Source organism: Columba livia, chromosome 5 (genome assembly GCF_036013475.1).
Source record: "Columba livia isolate bColLiv1 breed racing homer chromosome 5, bColLiv1.pat.W.v2, whole genome shotgun sequence".
Lineage (NCBI taxonomy): Eukaryota > Metazoa > Chordata > Aves > Columbiformes > Columbidae > Columba > Columba livia.
The window spans coordinates 19,098,176-19,117,113 of NC_088606.1; the positions used below are offsets into that span (position 1 = coordinate 19,098,176).

The 18,938-nt window shown below is 41.7% G+C and overlaps 1 protein-coding gene across 10 annotated transcripts in view; it reads left to right on the forward strand.

The window, feature by feature from the left end:
- The window catches only part of FOXN3 (forkhead box N3), a 211,420-nt gene that overhangs the window by 130,774 nt on the left and 61,708 nt on the right, over positions 1–18,938 (forward strand). For all 10 annotated transcript variants that reach the window (XM_065063701.1, XM_065063706.1, XM_065063710.1 and 7 more), the window contains one exon: positions 4,769–4,833. In XM_065063701.1, coding sequence (XP_064919773.1) covers positions 4,769–4,833 — 65 coding nt within the window. The remainder of the gene's footprint in view (positions 1–4,768; positions 4,834–18,938) is intronic.

The following is an 18,938-nucleotide window of genomic DNA, read 5'->3' on the forward strand; positions in this document are numbered from 1 at the left end:
ATTAAATTTGTTTTGAGTTTTCAGTTGTTTGGGTTTTTAAGACCTATTAATCATGCCTCTCTGACAAAGAGGCCTGTGAGAGTTTTTGGCATAGTTGTGAAATACAGCAATGTGAGAGAGAATTCATACCCTGGCTTTTTTTTTAGTGCTTGACTTAAAGAATTGCAGTCTCCTTGATCTAATGTGAATTCCAGAAGACAAAGGATTTATATTTACTTTTTGAGTTTCTTGAAGCCTATGCACCTTTTAAAGATTTTTATAAATGTGTGGCATATGTTTTGGTGTAAACAATTAATCGGGGACGGGGGGCTCACGCATGTTGTTGCTTCTATGTGCCCTGGGAGCTTCTGGTTGGGCTGGCTGGCTGCCATGAACCCTCACTGGCTGGCCAGCCAGCCTTCACATCAGCCTGGTTTCCAGCATGAGCGGTATCCAAATCAACACATTCCCATGGAATGTTTTAGGTTTCAGTAAAGCAACATTTTCCTATGGAAAAGCCTTCCCTCAGAGAAATTCCTGCTGGCTCGCAGTCAGGCAGCTTCCCGTGCCCAGGGCCCTGCGACATGACGGAGCTTCCTACTGGTTGTGTCATCAGAGTAAAAACAGTTCATCGTTTGCCTTGAGTGGAAATTGAGTCCCAGTTGTCATTAAAAGTCGATAGCAAACGCCCGGGAAGGGTTGGGTTTGATCGGGGTGATTCCCAGTTCCAGGTATCTCATTTCACACAAGCAGATGCTGACGAGTTAAACACTGTCACTTGTCGGTTCCCGCAGCTGCTGTTTTTCAGCAAGTGTGTGAATACTTCATTTGGTCCCTGTGGCAGTGCACGGATGCCACAGTGACACGGACTGTGCCTCAGAGAGAGGAGGATTCTGCACTGAACAGACGTGAACATACGCCCCTGGATGCTGTTCTGTGTATTTGCTACAAATACTGTTGCAGCCTGGATATCCCTTTGGCTAGGGTTATGCTTGAACCGACAGTACTTTCTGCAAATCAAACCAGTGGTCTTTGACAGGGAACTGTTGGCTTTTCACATGTCATCTTATCCATAAACTATACTAATTCATGTTCTTGCAAGATGCTTGTTTGAATTCTCAGCTCTTTAGGAGTGGTCCGAGTCTGTCTCCTCCCGCAAACGCCCTGTGCTCATCTGCTGCTGGGAGTTAAATGGGTCTGAACCTGCACACAAGGAAAATGGATTAGGCCACAAGTTTCTTTCTTCACACTGATAAAAGAGTTCAAACTAGTTACTGCTTTTCTTCTACTAGCTGTGTGGGGATTTATTAGAAATTAAATATTACTTTGGTCAGTGTGTTTAGTTAATAAGTTTGGGGAAAAACTCTGCCATCAATAATACTAACTGCATAAATATTCATCTTACAGCACATATTGATTACAAAAGAAAATTCTAAAAACAGATTTTGCATTTTTTATTTTGCCTAAATACAGAATATGCTGGTAGTCCTATAGGAGGACCAGCCACTCTTCTCCAGTAGATTATGGACTAAACTGAAGAAATTGTTCATTTGAAAAAACACCTGGAATGGACCAATTGTTGTTTTTTTTAGTCGGTGGTCTTTAGCAGAATAAACTTCTTCAAACGGTTTCTTAGTCTGGAACAGAGAAGCAGCATCTTTTAAACACTTTAAAGTGAGAGTTTAACCCCGTCACTTCTTAACTTGAAATATGTTTAAATAATTAATGCCATCTGAGACTTCACGTGTAAAAGTTTGCAAACAGAAAGATAATTTATCTGACACAGATCATGCATAGCTAAGTTTCAGCAAAGCCCTGCAAACACAGAAGTTTGTTGTTTGAAAGGCTTGACCAGTTGCTCTGGTACATTATTTATATGCTTGAATTCTTTAGCTTCTTTCCCTGGGAAGGCACAGTTAATTTTCTCAGTTCATGTGGGTTTGTGCTGAATTAGACAGAGGTTTTTATGAGAGCCTTGGGCCTTTTTTTCAAGTTGGAAAATAAGATAAATCACTTTGGCTTTGTTTTTCTGGTGGAGACATTTTGTCTATTCAAATATATACACTTTCCCCTCTCCTTTATTTAACCCTCTTCCACTCATGTACAGGCGTACAGCAGTGTGACAGTAAATTTTTTCTGTGGCTAAATTTCAGAATGTCACCATTTTTGTCCTTGGGCTTTTGAGAGGTATATAGTTGCCGTACTGTGGTTTCTGATTTCTGTGACAAATTTGTATGGTATGAAGACTGCGCTATGGCTTTCCTCTTGTAGCTTGATGGGTCGAGTCCCAGAGATTACCGTGGACTCTGATGCACTCCAGAACTGTGAGCCTGTCCTGCAGGAGCGTGAAGGCCCTCAACAGCTCTTGACCTGCCTGTGAGTTGAGGAGCTACACTTGAAGAGCTGGCACTTACTATAGGGAATGCAAACAATTGGTTACGTTAAGCCCTGTTGAGTGCAACACACACTCCAGTGCTTATGAATGTAGACTACTTAACTTCTTTGTGGTCATTTTGGTCTCTTTCTCAACTCCCCTTTTTGTTCAGGAGTATCCCAAGGCTTTTCTTACTCATTTAATTGCTTTGGATCCTTATACAGTCTATATTTTAACATAGTGAAGTTTTTACACAAGAGTCTCTGCAGAATAATTGTGAAAGCAGTGTGGTTTTTATATATGTCATTTTATCAGAACTTTGCTATGCTGTCAATATAATAGACAACATCTGTTTTCCATTTCATCGCATTTTGTGTAGTGGTAGTCAGCTCAAGAGGAGACAAAAGTAACTTTGAACCAAAATGGCATGTGGGGCTTGGTTCACAATTTGCATCCAAAAAAGCAGGTGGGTTACCTTAAAAAGTCAGAGTGCCTTACAGTAATCTTATGGAAGGATATTTAGTGCTTTGCCTTTAACTTGTGCTTGAATTTGGGCTTAGGGCAATTATATATATCTATATAGAATAGTTTTGTGATACTAATTTCAATAAAACCTTAGTATATTAAAATACCTATGATTGTCTTTAGGTTTTAGGGGACTTTGAAACCTGTTTCATGACTACAGGGACAACCTTCTGGCAATCTGTTGCTTCCACCTGCTTTGACAGCAGTGCGACAAATCTTTTCCATGTTTTTAATTATTTCCCTTAGGAAATAGGTACTGTGCTTTTAAAATACATGTAGCGCCTGGGCCCGAGGATGTGACCAGTGATGTTCTGCGGGCAGGGCCTCTCCTGGGGAGGATGGACCAGGAGCTGTGGTGGCGGCGGCAGCCGTCTTGCTCTGGGGAGGAAGAGCTGTGCTGGGCAACAGTCACCTGTGCTGCTGAGGAAAGGGCAAGGTCAGCTTTTGTGTGCAGGGGAAGCACAAGTGTTATTGGGAGCGCCTGAGGGAACTGGGGTTCTTTAGCCTGCAGAAAAGGAGGCTGAGGGGAGACCTTGTTGCTCTCTCCAGCTACCTGAAAGGAGGCTGTAGCATGGAGGGTGTTGGTCTTTTCTCCCGAGTAGCAAGTGACGGGATGAAAGGAAATGGCCTCTAGTTGTGCCAGGGGAGGTTTAGATTGGATATTGGGAAACGTTTTTTCATGGAAATGGTTGTCAGGCGTTGGAACAGGCTACCCAGGGAAGTGGTTGAGTCACCATCCCAGGAGGTGTTTAAAAGACACATAGATGAGGCTCTTAGGGACATAGTTTAGTGCCAGAGTTAGGTTATAGTTGGCTTGATGATCGTAAGGGTCTCTTCCAACCAAAATGATTCTGTTATTCTATGAAGATGTGTCCTTCTGCCAACAGATACAGCCGTGGTGGTGTGGGTGCTGCGGCGTGGGAGGGGAAGGTGCGGGAGGCCATGAGGCGCTTCCACACCACCTCCCCTCCGCTCAGCCTGCCAGCGCTGCCGGCATAGGAGTGGGTGCTCCACAGCACCGCGGGCTGCTCAGAGGCAACAGCAGAGGAAACAAGGTTTAGAGGATCGTACCACTGTTCCCTCCTCTTCCCTTTCCTATGTTTGAACATGTTCTACTCCTTCAGCCACGGCTCTCACAGGAGAGGCCTCTCAGGGGCCACTGTCTTCGGGCAGACTCTGTGTGAGCAGGATGCCAAGGGAAAGAGGGACCTGGTGATGGCCTGAGCTCAGGGAAGGGCTTTGGGGCAGACGGGCGCTCACACCGTGGCCACCACCCCACCAGGGGTCTCAGAGGAACCATCACAGCCACCAAGCACGCACAGGTGGCAAAGGCCAGGCCTCATGAACGCCGGTGGGACAGCTCGCTGCGCTATGTGTGTTCCCGTGCATCGAGGTGACCGTGGTGTCTGCGGGGGTTTGGTGGGCGAAGAGCTCTGGTGGGAGCACAGAAACCAGCCACTGTCTGGCCAAGGCTTTTCTGGGTTACTGTGTTTGGGGGTAGCGTGGTGTTATGGCTGAGTAAAAGCCATAAAGCATTTGGTTTTTTAGCAGATGGCTTTGAGAAAAGGCATGTATTTTGCTGTACTGTGAATTCAGTAAATATTTTTGACACTGATTTTTTTTTTAATTCCAAATTGCTTTTTTCTTTCTTCCTCTTAAGAGAGTGTGGGTGTGTGCTTTGCTGAGGAGGTTTTTCCTTGTGAAGAGAAAGTGAATCTTGAATCAAATTAACCTATTTTTAATGTGAAATTTTAGACACTTGCTTGAAGGGTTACGTTAGCTTGAATGTTACATTATCTTTAAAACCAAAACAGAACTAATGCAAATAGTAACTCATAATTGTTTAATGTAAATGAAATTTTCTTTACACGTATTTCTTATTTCCTTTAGCACATCAGGTCCACCCATTTGGCCAGGAAGCACCTTCTTCAAGAGAAATGGAGCCCTTCTACAAGGTAAGTGACTGATACTATGTCTTAGAGTAGCTGTTCCTAACAAATACCTCTTGCAAATTGCACAACTTTTGTAATATTCACTGGGCAAGAAGTAACCAAATGTTTTTTGTTTCCTTTAACCTGTCTCCTTTATTGCGCACCTGGTGCCTTGAAAATGACGATTTACTACGTACAGTGAGTGTAGTCTATGAAAGTTGCTGCTTTTTTTCTTTCCTTGGATTATTGATTTGCTTACTGTAAAATGTGGCAAAGGGTGGCTTTTTTTTTTTCCATTGTGTGGATAAAGAGTGCCTGGGCGGAAATGTTCCAGGAACACTGCTTTTAGTTCTGTGGGTGAAGCAAGGTTGTCCTTTGGGAGAGATTCTTTCTTGTACTTCCTAGTTGTGCTGATAGCAAAATGTACTCGAAGGTAGGTAGTGAAGCTGTGGTGGGGAAAACAGTGGCACAGTATTTGTCTTAAGAAACCTACCGTATTTGATGATGCTTATATTCATAGAGGAATGTTAAATATCTTATTTCCATTGGATGGACAACATAAACAGAATCTGTATGACTGCAGTTTTGATATCTAGACATTCAGTCTGTCTTACTAGACTTTTAAAAATAATTCAAAATAATTGTTTGCTGCTCAGTGTGTTTATATTTCTTAATGGAAGTGTCTTGGGAATGCAGAATGCTGTTTCCTCAGGCTGCCTGCATTTGTCTGTGGTGCAAAAGTAACCTACGCTGCTTAGGATGGTTTTAGGGAGTTTGCAAGTATTTGTCCATGAAGTGTCTCAGTTTTGTGTTCATTCTCATGGTGCCAAGAGTTTCTGGCTTTCTTACTGGAAGAATAAGCTGTATAATGTTCTCTGGAATGCTGATGCATATCACCTAGGATGGAGCTTTACTCACTACTGGGCTCACAAGCAAATGATTGGCAGGGAGTATCGCTCACCTTCCACGCACCAAAGTAATCCAGCATCTGCAGTTTACCTGAAAATATTTTTCAACTGATTCCTTGTACGTATCATAAGAATTTGCATCATTTCTATTGTCTAGTATCTATGCTGAGATTTGTTATACTTTAAAGCATTCATATTATTTCTTAACACTAGGAGATGGTATAAATGGTAGAGATTGGCAGCTTTTGGCTTTAGTCTTGATAAGATAGATCTGCTACCTTTACAGTCCTTCCTAATGGAAGGAACTACATTTTTTGATTTTTTTTTTTTTTTTTTTTTTTAAGGAAAAAAGAAAGCTGTTTTGATATTGGATATGCTTGATTCGTTTTCAGTTGTCCTGCAATTCTGGTTTTAAAAGTGTACCTGCACCTATACAGTCTTTGTAATTTGAGTTCATAAGATGTAAACTACTCTGTCAAGTCTGCGTGGCACTAATGTTTTACCTCTTCTTATGATGCAAGATATCCAATCCAGGAATTAACAACTGATTTGTAGTCCTTCCTGTCTCAGTTGTTGCTTAAAGCATTTTCTCAAAAAAGAAGAGTACGCTGTTCTCCACCCTCTTCTCCGCTGCCCTACTCTGCCTTCCAAATTGGGAAATAAAACCTAAAAGCCCAAAACATTTCAGTATATTAAATAAATAGAGAAAAAGAGAGAGATGAGTGCCTTTTCAAGCAACTAACAAAGCCTAACACATCTTTAACTGAGTTGGCATTCTGCCTTGACATTCCAAGTGGAAAACCCGGCCAATTAGAACTCTAATATGCGTGACACAGCTGGGGTTGGAAGGATGAGAGTGTGTGAAGAAAAACCTCACTGAAGTCATCTTTTAACACTTCCTGGTTTTAATTTTAAAACAAGAAAATAACTTAACCAAGCCTTTATTTCTTTTCTTTGTGTCTGTCGTTAGTTTTTCCCTACGATGAGCTCTCTCACATGCAGACTTCAGCAGGTTGCATGGAAATAGTGCATCCACCTCTCTGCTGCTTCTGACTGTCTTCTTCCAGAAGAGCTGTGCAGAGGAATGGGAGACAGTGCAGGGAGCTGTGAGATGAAGGGGCAGATGTTTGTCAGGTCCTACCTTACATGACCATTTAAAATCTCTTTTTTCAGTGCTTATATCCAGCTTAATGCAAACAGGTGAATGAAAAATTGTCTTGATTATTGGTTTCAAGTTGTAGTATTGCCTTTTAATTGGCAGAAGCTGAGGTAAAAAAAAGATTTAAAATTATTTTCACTTGATAAATGTTTTTCTATCTTTGAAAAGAATGTTTGGGATGTGTTATAGACAATAATACAGAATAATTCTGAAATTTTAGTAAATGTGATACTCAGGTCACACCTCATTTCTTCTTAGTTGTTAAGGAAAATGCTCTTTTTCTGGTCTGGGGAATGAAGAGAAAATTCTGCTATGTAAGTAGTACTTTTTTTAGCCAAGAAAGGGTTGTAGATGCTCCTGGTTTCCATTCATTTTATACCTGAACTATTTGGCAAAGTAATCCTAACTGTTTTCAAGCATTTAAGGTATCTCTTAGAGAAAGTGGCTGAGAAACCAGTTATCTGTGTGCCTTAAAAGAGCAAAGGAGGAGAAAGGGAAGCTAAAATTCATAGAAGCTATTCTGTATCCTTAATGTCTTTGACACGAGCAGAATTAATTCTCTGTTCCTTCCTGGGTGTCTTTGCTTGTACTTTTTTGAAGATTTTTGAACAAAATACTTACGTGCCTTTTTGTCTATGATGTTATTAGATGTGAGACGGCTACCTCAGATTGTTTTTTGAGAATCATGGTACTGCTGTTCCTAGCATTAACTCTCTAAGCAAAATAAATGAAAAAATAAATTTACTTTTTGTGTTAGTTCACCTGCTCAAGTGCTTCTTGAAATGTTGAGCTCCTTCTGCGAGGTGAGGGTTGCTCTTTATATCCTTGTGCTCTTTGGACTTCTCATGAAGTCCCATGCAGAGCTTAATACAGGTAGGACCTTCAGCCTTACCATACTCTGCTACTTTCTCTCAAAACTTGTATGTCCGTGGAGATTGCTGTGTTTGAGTCTTCAGGATTCCCAGATAAGTGAGATTTTTGCTCTTACTGCTTTACTTTTTCTGTTGTTTTTTGTAACTTGTTATTGTACATACTGTGGTTTTGTTGCAAATCATGGCTTACTTTTTTTAAACCTCCTCCATGGAGAGCCTTTGCCACTGATTTTTTCTGTTCTCAGCTGTCATAACATCCATTTTTATTTAATAAAGTGTATGAGAGGAAAAAGTCTTTATGGTGGAAAAGATTTAGACATATTTTGAACTGTTGAGGACCTTGTGCTGAGTGAGATAGGTGGAGGCATAATCGCATTAACTTCAAGACCTTGAAACTAATGCATTGTGTTCAGATAAGGTCAGTTTTGTTGCCTCTGCTCTGGTCTTGGGTATTAAGCTTACGTTATAGACTAGATGCAGTCACTCATCAATGGTAATAAAACTGTTTTGCTCTCAATATATCTAACATTCTCTCTGAATAAATTAAAAATACATCTTCAAATTAACTTTTAGCAGCACTTGTGTAAATGCCAGCTGCTGAGTGCCACCTGCAACGTGTAACTAGACTGTGGAGGGGTTTGGATTTGTTTCTTAAAGACAACTTAAATTTTGAGGAAAAAAAATAACAAACCACCCTCTTTTGTCTTATTTGCTCTCACACTTAGATAAACTAAATGCATATATTACTATGCCTTCTTGTATCAAATTTGTTCTGTCCTGAGTTGCAAGGAAGCACATAGAAGGTGCTTGTGGGTGTAATTACAGCGGGTGCAGAAACAGAGCACCGTACAGTGGGAACAGTGATCTGCGTCTGCTCGTGCTGCTGCAGTGGGAATTGAAACGAGTGCAAGAGCTCCAGGAGTTGCTCCAGAAGATGGGAGAGCTCAGTGACTGGGCAGCAGCTGATGTAAAGCAACGCCTCCCCTCTGGTTTACAGCAAGTACGTGTCTGTCAGGCTTAGCGCCATTCTTGGGTATGTGTCCTGAGTTTCTAGTCAAAGCCTGGCAGAAGTAGGCCCTCGTAGTTGTGATTCTTCATCATCCAGGGAAAGAAAGTGAACCTGGGTCACCCAGTCCCTATTGCTGTTGGAGCTGAAAACTGAGACAGCCCTCATCCCTGTGACTAGATGGTCACCCTGGATTGCGGCTTCCAGCAGTTCCCGACCAGCTGGAGGTACAGTCATGATCCTTCCTGTGCGCTCTGCTTTCTTGTGTGAGCAAGGTCCTCCACTTCCACTCTGATGATCAGTGCTGTTTAAATCTGCTGACTGTGGATGTTAAATCAAAGACATGAGCTCTTGCTTCAGAGATCCTGCAGACCCAGACTCACACCTGTGAACAGCATTTCAGCAGTCAGTGAACTGAATTCAGACTGCATGGCTTTCATTTGAAGCCACAACTCTCTTTTAATTGGGATGGAAAAAGAGATTGGCAGAAATCCCTTCCCATTCGCAAAACACGGGAGGAGAAGAGTGCGGAGTCACATGTGGCCTCTGGTCCCTCTTGGCTGAGGGAGCCTGAGAAAGGAGGGATTGTTTTCCCCGGACCTCACAAGCTGCTTTGTTCTCTCTTTAGTATCAGCTGCAGGGAACAGGCATCCTCATGCTTCGGGACAGAGCGAGCGGCAGGATGCTCACATGGAGGTGGCTAGGCCTCTTCTCTGGGAAAGCATCGTATGAGACACGTTCGTCTCTGACTGGTGCTTCCAGCAGCCCATGCGTGACCTGCGTCAGTCCAGCTGCCAGGGCTCGAGCTGGCACCGCTGGTGAGGAGCTCTCACAAGGAAGAGTTGGAAAACACTGTCTTCACAGGGTCAGGGATCAGCAAAACCAGCAAAAGATGATGGCTCCACAGTTCAGTGCAGAGTGGAAATGGAAGGTCTGGGCCCTGCTGCTGCACCGATCCTTCATGCCCTCAATCTGAGATGGTGGCTTTCATGTTTTAGTGTACTGATATCCAATATCTGACCATAATGGGAGACTTTCAGGAGATTGCTAAAGCACATGGATCACTTTATTCTTTGTTGAGAGTGGTGATTTATTTCAGAGAGCAAGAAAATTGCATCCCTAATTCAGAAAACTGATTTTGTATGAAATGTGGATAGGCCAGACCTGAGAAGTCTTACATAAAAAGATGGGGAACCAGCTCATGCACCCATTTATTTGTACAGAGATCCAGAGATATTTTTCTTCTCTAATAAGCTTGAGAATCCTTGAAATGACTGAACAGGCCATTTAATCCCTTGTACATGGAGTAGTTGGAAGAAATGAAAGAGCAGACTTGGGACTTCATATTTCCAAGTGTTCGCTATTAATAGATGCACTTGCTGAGGTGGAAATAAGCCAGCAGGGAGGGGCAGAAAGGGTGCTGCTGTTGCTGGCTTCCCTTGAGAAGACTACATTAGAATTGTTTGTTCTTATAAATTAAGACATCCAGCCTGCATTTTTATGTTAATGGTGACATTAGGATAAAAATATAACAACTGCAGGGACTGGTTTCTTTGGGCAACAAATACTGCCAATACCGGCTGCTCAGTCTTTTCTCTGGAGAGGTTTGGGAGGAGTTGTTCTTGTTACCTTCAAGATGAAAGTTGACAACAAATTCACCAAGAGAAGATGCCTGTGTGTGTGCAACCACACACATTTTCTCTCTAATAATGTGAAAAACTGGGGTGTGTTTGTCAGCAGCCGCCAACAAACACTCAAGGGCCCCTGCAGGCACAGCACACTTCTTTCTTCTGGTGGAAATTCAGTTCATGTGCTCTTTCCACAGCATGAACAGAACACGTGCATGTCATGGGCATGTGGTGGAGAGACACAGCCCATCCCAAAATGTAAGGTATATGTAGCTGCTGGTGCTAACAGGGGTGGGGAGAGGAGGCACAGGGGACAGCTGAAAGCCAAGATGATTCAGTAAGTCTCACCTGCATTTCACTTTTTTTTCATCTCAAAATAAAACCAAACTTGGAGAGAAATGCTATGTTTTCCTCTGCTACCTAGTGGTGCAAACAAAAAACAATATGGAAAGGCAGCATACATATTACAGATTATTTAATATTATATAATACTTAAATGTAATTATGGCCATAAGAAGAAAGACCAAAAGGAATGCAGCAGTCCAGTCAGGATTGGTAGACTTAGGTGCTGTGATCTATAACATAAGCTTGGGCAAGATCTTTATGCCCAAATCCAGCTAAATATTAGTTTCCAAATCTGTATTTGGGCATCTCATGTTCCCCAAGAATCTAAGTACTTGTTTTCCTCTGGATGTATGATTCCTTGTTTTTTTTGCTCTATGAAGGATAGTAATAGTGCTTCTTACTGCCCAGAGCTATCAGTCTACAAAATATTTGCTCTGTGTCATATTCTGATGCTCCACTAATGAGAGAACCTTAAACAGGGGGAACCTAACTGTAAAAAGAAACAGTGCAGTTTATGAGCTTTTTCAGGGAAGTGTGATTTAAGTTTTGTTTTGTTTTGTTTTGTTTTTCCCCATTGAAGTTTCGATTAAGCTGCTTATTATGAGATACACATTTGGAAGCTGATTGCTTAACTCCATAAATGACTGTTTTGTGTTGTGAGTGTCCAGATGAGTTCCAGTTTAGTTAACTTCATCAGAAGAGCACCGGATCTTTTGACTTCACCATGTTTTCTCTTCAAATATTGCTTCTCTGAGCTCCCCTTGCACCCTCTTTGAAACTTTGGTGACAGTCATGCTCTGTGTTTGCTGGTGACTTGGCTTGGGTCGACCTCTTGAATTAATAGCAAAGGCTCTATCTCTTCTTGTTGCAGTAAATCACTTTTCATTCATGTGGCATTATTATTTAAATCAGCTTTTTTTCCCTTTCCCCCTCAGCGCCCCCCATCCCCCTCACGTGAAGAGTACCTGACAGTCTCTTCAGGAGTTTCTTTTCAGGAAGATGATTCACGTGGTGCTTCCGTAGAGACTGAATATTTGAATAATTTATGTATTATTAGCATTCAGTGTGTTTGCAGTGGTATTATTGAAGAAGTAAAATTAAGTTGGAGGGGTTGTGCAGTGTGTCCCTAAGGGAGTAATTTGAACAGCAGAGTTCTCCTTTGTTTGGGCACATGGGTAAAAGACTCGTGGGACTGCTGGGATCCTGCGGGTGCTGGTAAGGGCACGTGTTTGTGAGAGTATTTTAAAATAGCCTTAACACCATGCATTTAATTAAAAAAACCCCAGTGAGAGATGTCATTTTGCAGTTATTCACATAAAAATGGTCAGTTTGGTGTGACATTTTTAGCTTTTTGTTCTCTATAGGACATTTGTATATGAGGTGCTATGCATTAGCTGTGCAGTATGTATATAGTCTGCTTATTCCTATTTTTCTAGTTGACTGTGTAATGGCGAAAGCTGTAATTTATTAGATGCCTGAGGTGTGTTCCTGTTGATGTTAGAGCCATTAGTTACAAAATGTGACTGCTGGTTGTTTATATTCCCTGTGACCAAAACATCTGAGCTACCTTTGTCCTCTGCGGTTGAGAAGGAAGAAAACTCAACTGTGGCAGACAGGCCTTGCTGATGGTCGATCACATTGCAGAGTACACAAAGATAAGTTAAATTCCTACTGGGTTTAAATTCAGTGACTTACGTCTTACATCTGCATAGGTGTCCCTGCTATCTTTACAGATAACTTTATTTTGTAAGAGTTGCTCATATAGACTTCTGAAATTATTACTTCTGAGTGACTCAAGATGAAGTTTACTGACTCTGTTTACCTTCCCTGACAACTGGAGAGTGTGGTGAGTGCTGCAGTGCCAGTCCTACCGTGAAGCTGACCTTGGGCAGAGGAGAAGAGGCATCTGTGTGCACCTGTCTGTTCTACCTTCAATGTCAACTGCCATGGCAGTAAAACAGCACTTTGCAATACACACTGAAGAGAGAAATAACTGCTGCTGCTGCTGCACGTCCCCACAGTGTTGGCCTGGCTGCCTCAATAACCAGTGTGGCGTAGGAGAGAACAGGGAGGCTCCCCGGGCATGGAGGAGGTGAGGAGCTGGATGGCCCTTGCCCAGACAGTATTCACTGCTGAGGTCATGTACAGGTAGTGTTGCTCCCAGAATGCTGCTAAATGACTTCAGATATGTTCGTAACTTCTTTTTAGGTTGGTCCTGTGCATTGTATGGCTGTGACTTTGTGATTTGAACGCTGTAATCTACTTCCTTTAAATTGTCATTAGCTGATCTCAGGTTATTTAGGAAAAGTATCTGCTGTGACTGGCCCGTCTGTAGGCATTGGTACAGGTGCTTTTTGTCCAGAGACACATCCTTTCCCTCCCCCACATACTTATAGGAGACTTAAAAACAGAAAACTGACTGTGCCACCCTTGGGTTTCAGTTGAGTAAGGGAAGATGTAGACTAGATACAACAAGTTCCTGTCCAGTGGCTTTCTCCTTTACCAGGGCTGCCATACATCCAGGATTCCTCTGATGTTTTCCTTTCCCCATCAGGAGCTATAAGTGCTCAGTGTGGGGGTTGTTTGCTGTGCCCAGGGTTTCTGGATACTGGGGGCACAGTGAGAGCATCTGCTAAGGGGCTGTCACGTAACTGGAAGACCTGGGCACGATCACTGCACATAGAGACAAGTCTGGCAGCAGTCAGTGTCAAACCTTTTCTGTAGGTGGAACTTGGGGCCAGGCCACCACTAGCTAGGCTGGGGCTTAGACTAGGAAATTTCAGTGGCCTACGGCAGGGAGGTAGTGTACCAACAATTACATCTCATTTTAAACAGCAGTTTTCTGAACAAGTCATGGTTAGAAACCAGCAGTAAAATTTGTATGGTGACTTGGAAAATGTTAGAGTATGTAAAGATTTATTTTCCATAACTGTGAAATTATTGTGATTATTGCCATCAAAATCTCTGGGCTGATGAACTGCAGCATATGCTCGCCGCTGAGAGCTTATAAATGTTTGGCATTCCTAAAATGTGAAGGTGGCTGATATTAGAAGCAATCTCAACATTCATAATTCTAGAACCTGTTTGAGAACACAGCTACAGGAGAGGCGTAAGGCTGTGCTTTACATGGAGATCACTAAAATAAGAATAAATGGCACTTGTGTTGCTATGAGCAGTTTTGGTGATACGCAGATTGCTGTGAGCAAGGGAAAGCTGTTGTCAGGTTGGCCTCTGCATTGAGTACATGTCAGGTTTCTTGAGATGGACCTATATTGAGAGAATGGAAACAGAAGCTGTGGAAGTTTTCAGGATACTCTCTTGCTATGACCTGCTTGTGTGATGGGCCGTTACATATTTTTTGACCCCTGTGGAAGCCAAAGCTTCATAACTAGTAAACAGAAGAAAATTATGGGAAAAACAGTGATGGTGATCAAGTCCAAGCAATGTTTGTGTCTTGTGGGGTGTTTCTGTATGCTGTCTGTGTTGATGTTGTTCATGGTTAACATTGGCAATATTTTTTCCTCTCTAACATGCCAAGAATTTCTCCCTGCTGGTCAGAGCAGATCTCTGTGCTGCTGGTTAAAGGTTGGTAAGTTCTTGGTTATATAAAAGGCATTTCTTAAACATCTAGAAGAAATGGCAAATGCATGGAAATAGCGTATTACTAAGAGAGCTTAATTTCATTTGAACAGTTGGGAAAAGTAGAGGCTGTCTTAAATGGGGAGGGTGGTCGGTGGCTTGCACATTTCACTGCTGTGCATTACTTAAGCTAAATGTGAAAACCAAAATCTGTTGGTTTCAGATATTGGAATAAATCTTACCACTAGAAATTCTTCAGTTTTACACTTCAGAGTATGCAGAGCTCTGGGATGGCCAAGTTCATTCTTAAAACTGTGAATGTATCACTGCAATTCATAACAGACTTGAAACTGAATTGAGACTTCAAGAGGGAAAGAGGCAGGACTTTTTTTCTTAATCAGTAGAAGTGCAGTGTGTTCCGAAACCACAGCTAGGGCTCCTTTTGGGGTAAGTAGTGCTTTACACTCCTGGTTTCAAGCTTCTTGAAGTACACTTGGCAAAGCAGTAGACTGTGAATGTGAACCTACAGTGTAGAGCACTTCTTCCTTGCATCCTTCCCCTTTGTAAAGGAAAGATAAGTTGAATCTGGGTCCTGAAGGATGAACTTTTACAAGAGAGTCCTCTCTAATCAGCAGAATGGGATAAACTCTCATTTTCTTACAAAGGTAATGTTTGGAAGGAATCCATAAGACTTCTAGGCTGGTAAAAGAATTTATCTTCTCTCTAATAAAGTATTATAATACTGAGCACCAATTAGAAAAGAAAACAGGACTTTTCTTTAGGTTATTTTAGGACAACCTAATTTGGACATGCCATTATATCATCCTTAGTTTCATCATATGTGTTATTTCTCTTAGTTTCCTTTCTCTTTGTAGGTCAAAGTCTTACAATGCTTGCAGTTGCATACAATAAGGTAATAAATTCTCTTTCTCTCTGACAATATTGTTATCTGTGTCTACCCCATCTTACTGCTCTGTAGTGCACGAGAATGATTAGGTGAATTGAAATTAAATTAGTTCATACAGTGATAGGAAATTCCCGCCTCAATTTTTACATATATGCACAATTTGAATGAAGATACTAAGAATGCTTCCTGCCCATCTTTCATTTTCGTATTTCTACTGTACATCCTGGATTTGAAGTTTTTGAACATTATTTATTTTGTGTGAATACATACTACATATATGTATATTTATATTAAAATACGAAATGCTGCTTTGCGAACCACATGTTGAGCTTCAGCAATCAGTTTCTGATACTAATATATTAAGTAAGCTGTTTCTCCTGAGAAACAAGAACAATAAGTTGCTTCTCCTGGAGATGAAAAAATAAAATACTTAAGGCCAGATCACCTGATCAGCTATGTGTGTACAAATATGCCTGTGGGTATATTTAAATAAATGCATTTAAATATAAATGTGTGGTTATCTGATCTACTGAATATGTACAAAGAAATACACAGTTACGTAGAATAATATTGCTCTTTGTGCTAGAGGTTTGGTGCATCTGCCCCATTCTTGTAAACTCTGAAGCCCATCCATGGATGAAAAATTACCTGTAAATATGTTCTAATGTTTTTCTGGGACATCCAGGTACTTCTACTCTTGTTTGCAAGTGTTTTCTGTGTCATCCAAATGCTAGGCCTGAGGTATCAATATAGCAAAATACTAAGTTTTACTACTTTTTCTTTGTGACAAATATTGTCCATCCTACCACCATGTGTTATATCTCTCCATTCTTCCCCGTTTTTTTTCCTACGGACATTTTCTTCTCTCTCGTACTTGATGTTTTTGTCAGTCCTCGCTTTCAGTCCTTTGGAGCAAATCTGAAGCTGTTCCCTTAATGATTTTTCTTCCCCTCTCCCCTTCAAGCAGTTCCAGTTTTGGTCACTGTAGTTGACATTGCTAATGCTTAAGGCAATTTGGAATTTAAAAAATAGGTGTATTGTAAAGTTGTAATGTTTTTTAAAAAAATAGATTAGTTTAATCTTACAATACCATGAGTTTGTGTTTTTCCCCCCTTAATTCCCCTAGATGTCATTATGTCAGTAATGACTTGCTCCATTAGCCATCAAAGACAGGTTTCTGTATGTGTCTTAGGCACAAGACACTTTATTTGCTGTGTGATGTCTCGAGAGGTCAAGGTATACATCTGTATCTGTCTCTTGAAAATTTTGCTATAGTGGCTGGTGAGAGAGGAGACCTTTTTTTGGTTTAAATAATACCACAACTTGCTTTGGTCACACTGATAAACCACAGGAATAACTAGGTCTGCATTCTGGAACTTCTTGTAGAAATGGCTTAGTGGCTTAAAGCACAAAATAGCAAATGCTGCCCAGGGTGCGGGATCAACTAAGAAATTAGATAATTTTGTTATTTATTTATTCCATTGGGTTTTTAGTCAAGTCTTCCAGGGCTTTTGTCTATTTGGTGGTGTTTTGCCTTTTCTAGGTAGTTTCTTTTACTGTGTCTGTAACTTACCTGCTTCATAAATGGGTTACGGAATGTTCCACAAATACAGCTGTTCTACCCTTCTAGTGCAAACGAAGCCAGTGCAGTATTTGTAAGAAGATGAAGCCTGAAACATGTGAACTGGTGTCTGAGTAAGGGTTTGACAGGACTGGTGTGGAGCACAGTACTGACACTTGTTCTTGCCGCTTTGGACGTTATGAATCACTGACGAGGCAGCCTGTGAACAACATGCGTGCTTAAGAGTACAGTTTCATACAGAAAGGCAAGAGAAGCAGCTTGGTACAGTCTATTGCAATTGATACTCAGAATACCCAGCAAACCCCTAACTTTCCCGTGCCATCTGGCGATCAGCTCGATGCTCAAAGGCAGGAATGGGCCAGGGCAGCACTGGATGGGGATGAACCCAGCGAGCAGTCAGCACTGCAGGGTCACGGCTCCCTGGCTTTCTCTGGAGTCACTATGGGGCCAACAGAGCTCCAATTACTTCTGAAGATCAGGATCCAAATTTGCTGTCAGATTTCTGAAATGAATCCTTCTGAAATTTTGTTGCTCGGATCAGCAGCTACTCTTGCCAGACTTCCAAATGCATATAGGTTAGTGGCATAATGATTTATCTTGTAAACATTTCATTATTTGGCTGCTCTCTTTAGAGGCGTCCCCTCAGGTAGGTGTTTTTCTTGAAGACTGACACACATTAAACTCTTCCAGGTAGCCCTTTAGTTTCCACTCTTGAGAGGATAGTGAGCAAATATTACAAAACAAACATTGCTGAGTTTTTCACTGGTATTTACTTCCTCTGTGATTAACTGCAACAGCAAATTGTAAATATTTATTTTGCAAGAGGAAGAAAATGAAATGTAAAGATCCAGAATTTGCTAGTATGCAAGACCACTGAACAGCTGTTGAGCAATCCACAGGTTGAATAGAATAGCTTAAGATCATGATAGTGAGCTACCAGTCTAACTAAAGGCATCTCTCATTTTTTTTGAGTTTATCTGAAGAAATAGAGATGTTGTGGCAGTACTTTGAATGGAATGATAATCTTTTCCACTGAAGATTAGTTTAACAATAAGGAAGAAATGTGCCTTAGAACAGATCTGTTATGTGAAAACAGATCCTAAAGTATATAGTTCCTCTGGATGTTTTATTCAGCTGGTAAACCTGTTTTATAAGCTGAAATTTTTTTCCAGATAATATCCTAGGGGAATGTGCTCTGTAAAGCCTGACAGGAAGAGGGACAGCTTTATAGACCTGAGACAGTACACAAGGAATCTTAAAAACAGCAGCTTGGAACAGCCCGTCAACTGCAGCGTGGGGCACAGCCCAGGGTCCAGAGAGGGGACAGGAGCTGCAGGCACCAGCGGTGCCAGCTGTGCCCGCTGCCTCTGCCGCCCTGCAAAACCCTGCCTGCAAAACTATAAGCTGTGGTTGTGCTTTTGAACTCTTAAGTGAACAGCCATGTCCATAAAAGTGTAACCACTCTACCATGCTTTGCACACGTTTCAGGTTGTTTTACATACATTACTTCACAAATAATTTGATGAAAATTGGAATATTCTTGTCAAAGGACATGAATTGAGTGAATCTCTGTTTGGCAACTGTAACTAGTGTCATAAGCCTCCATTTGTATGCAAATGCACTGCTGGTCGGGGCTGCCTGTAGTGGTCAAGGGCAGCAACCAACACATTGATGCAGTGTCTTAGTACAGGTATCTTTTTCAACACTTCTGCTTTCCTGGATTCTTCATTTAGGTTGTTTTTTCAGTATTTATTAACCAATATCAGGAAGGGAAATACTGTTGAATTTACATAGGAAGCCAACAAGCTGAACCCTGTAGAAGTTCTTCCCTGCAGGCGTGAGGTCTGGTCATTCAGAAGCCAAAAAAAGCCTGTGTGATAAATAGCTCCAGGTACGCAAACTGCATGCAAAATAATAAATGAGGTTTTCCTCGATGTCCTCACAGGTTGGGGCCGGGGGATGTGGCAGGGAGCTGTGGTCAGCCCCCCATGGGGAAGGTGCTGGTCCTCAGCTGGCTGCTGTGGGAGACCCCCTGCAAAGGGCAGAGCGAGGCGGCCTCTGTGGAAGGAAACAGTCTCTCAGTCCGATCCCATGGCTCATGTGAGCAGCTACTGTTTAGAGAGGAGGCAACTCGAACAGCTAT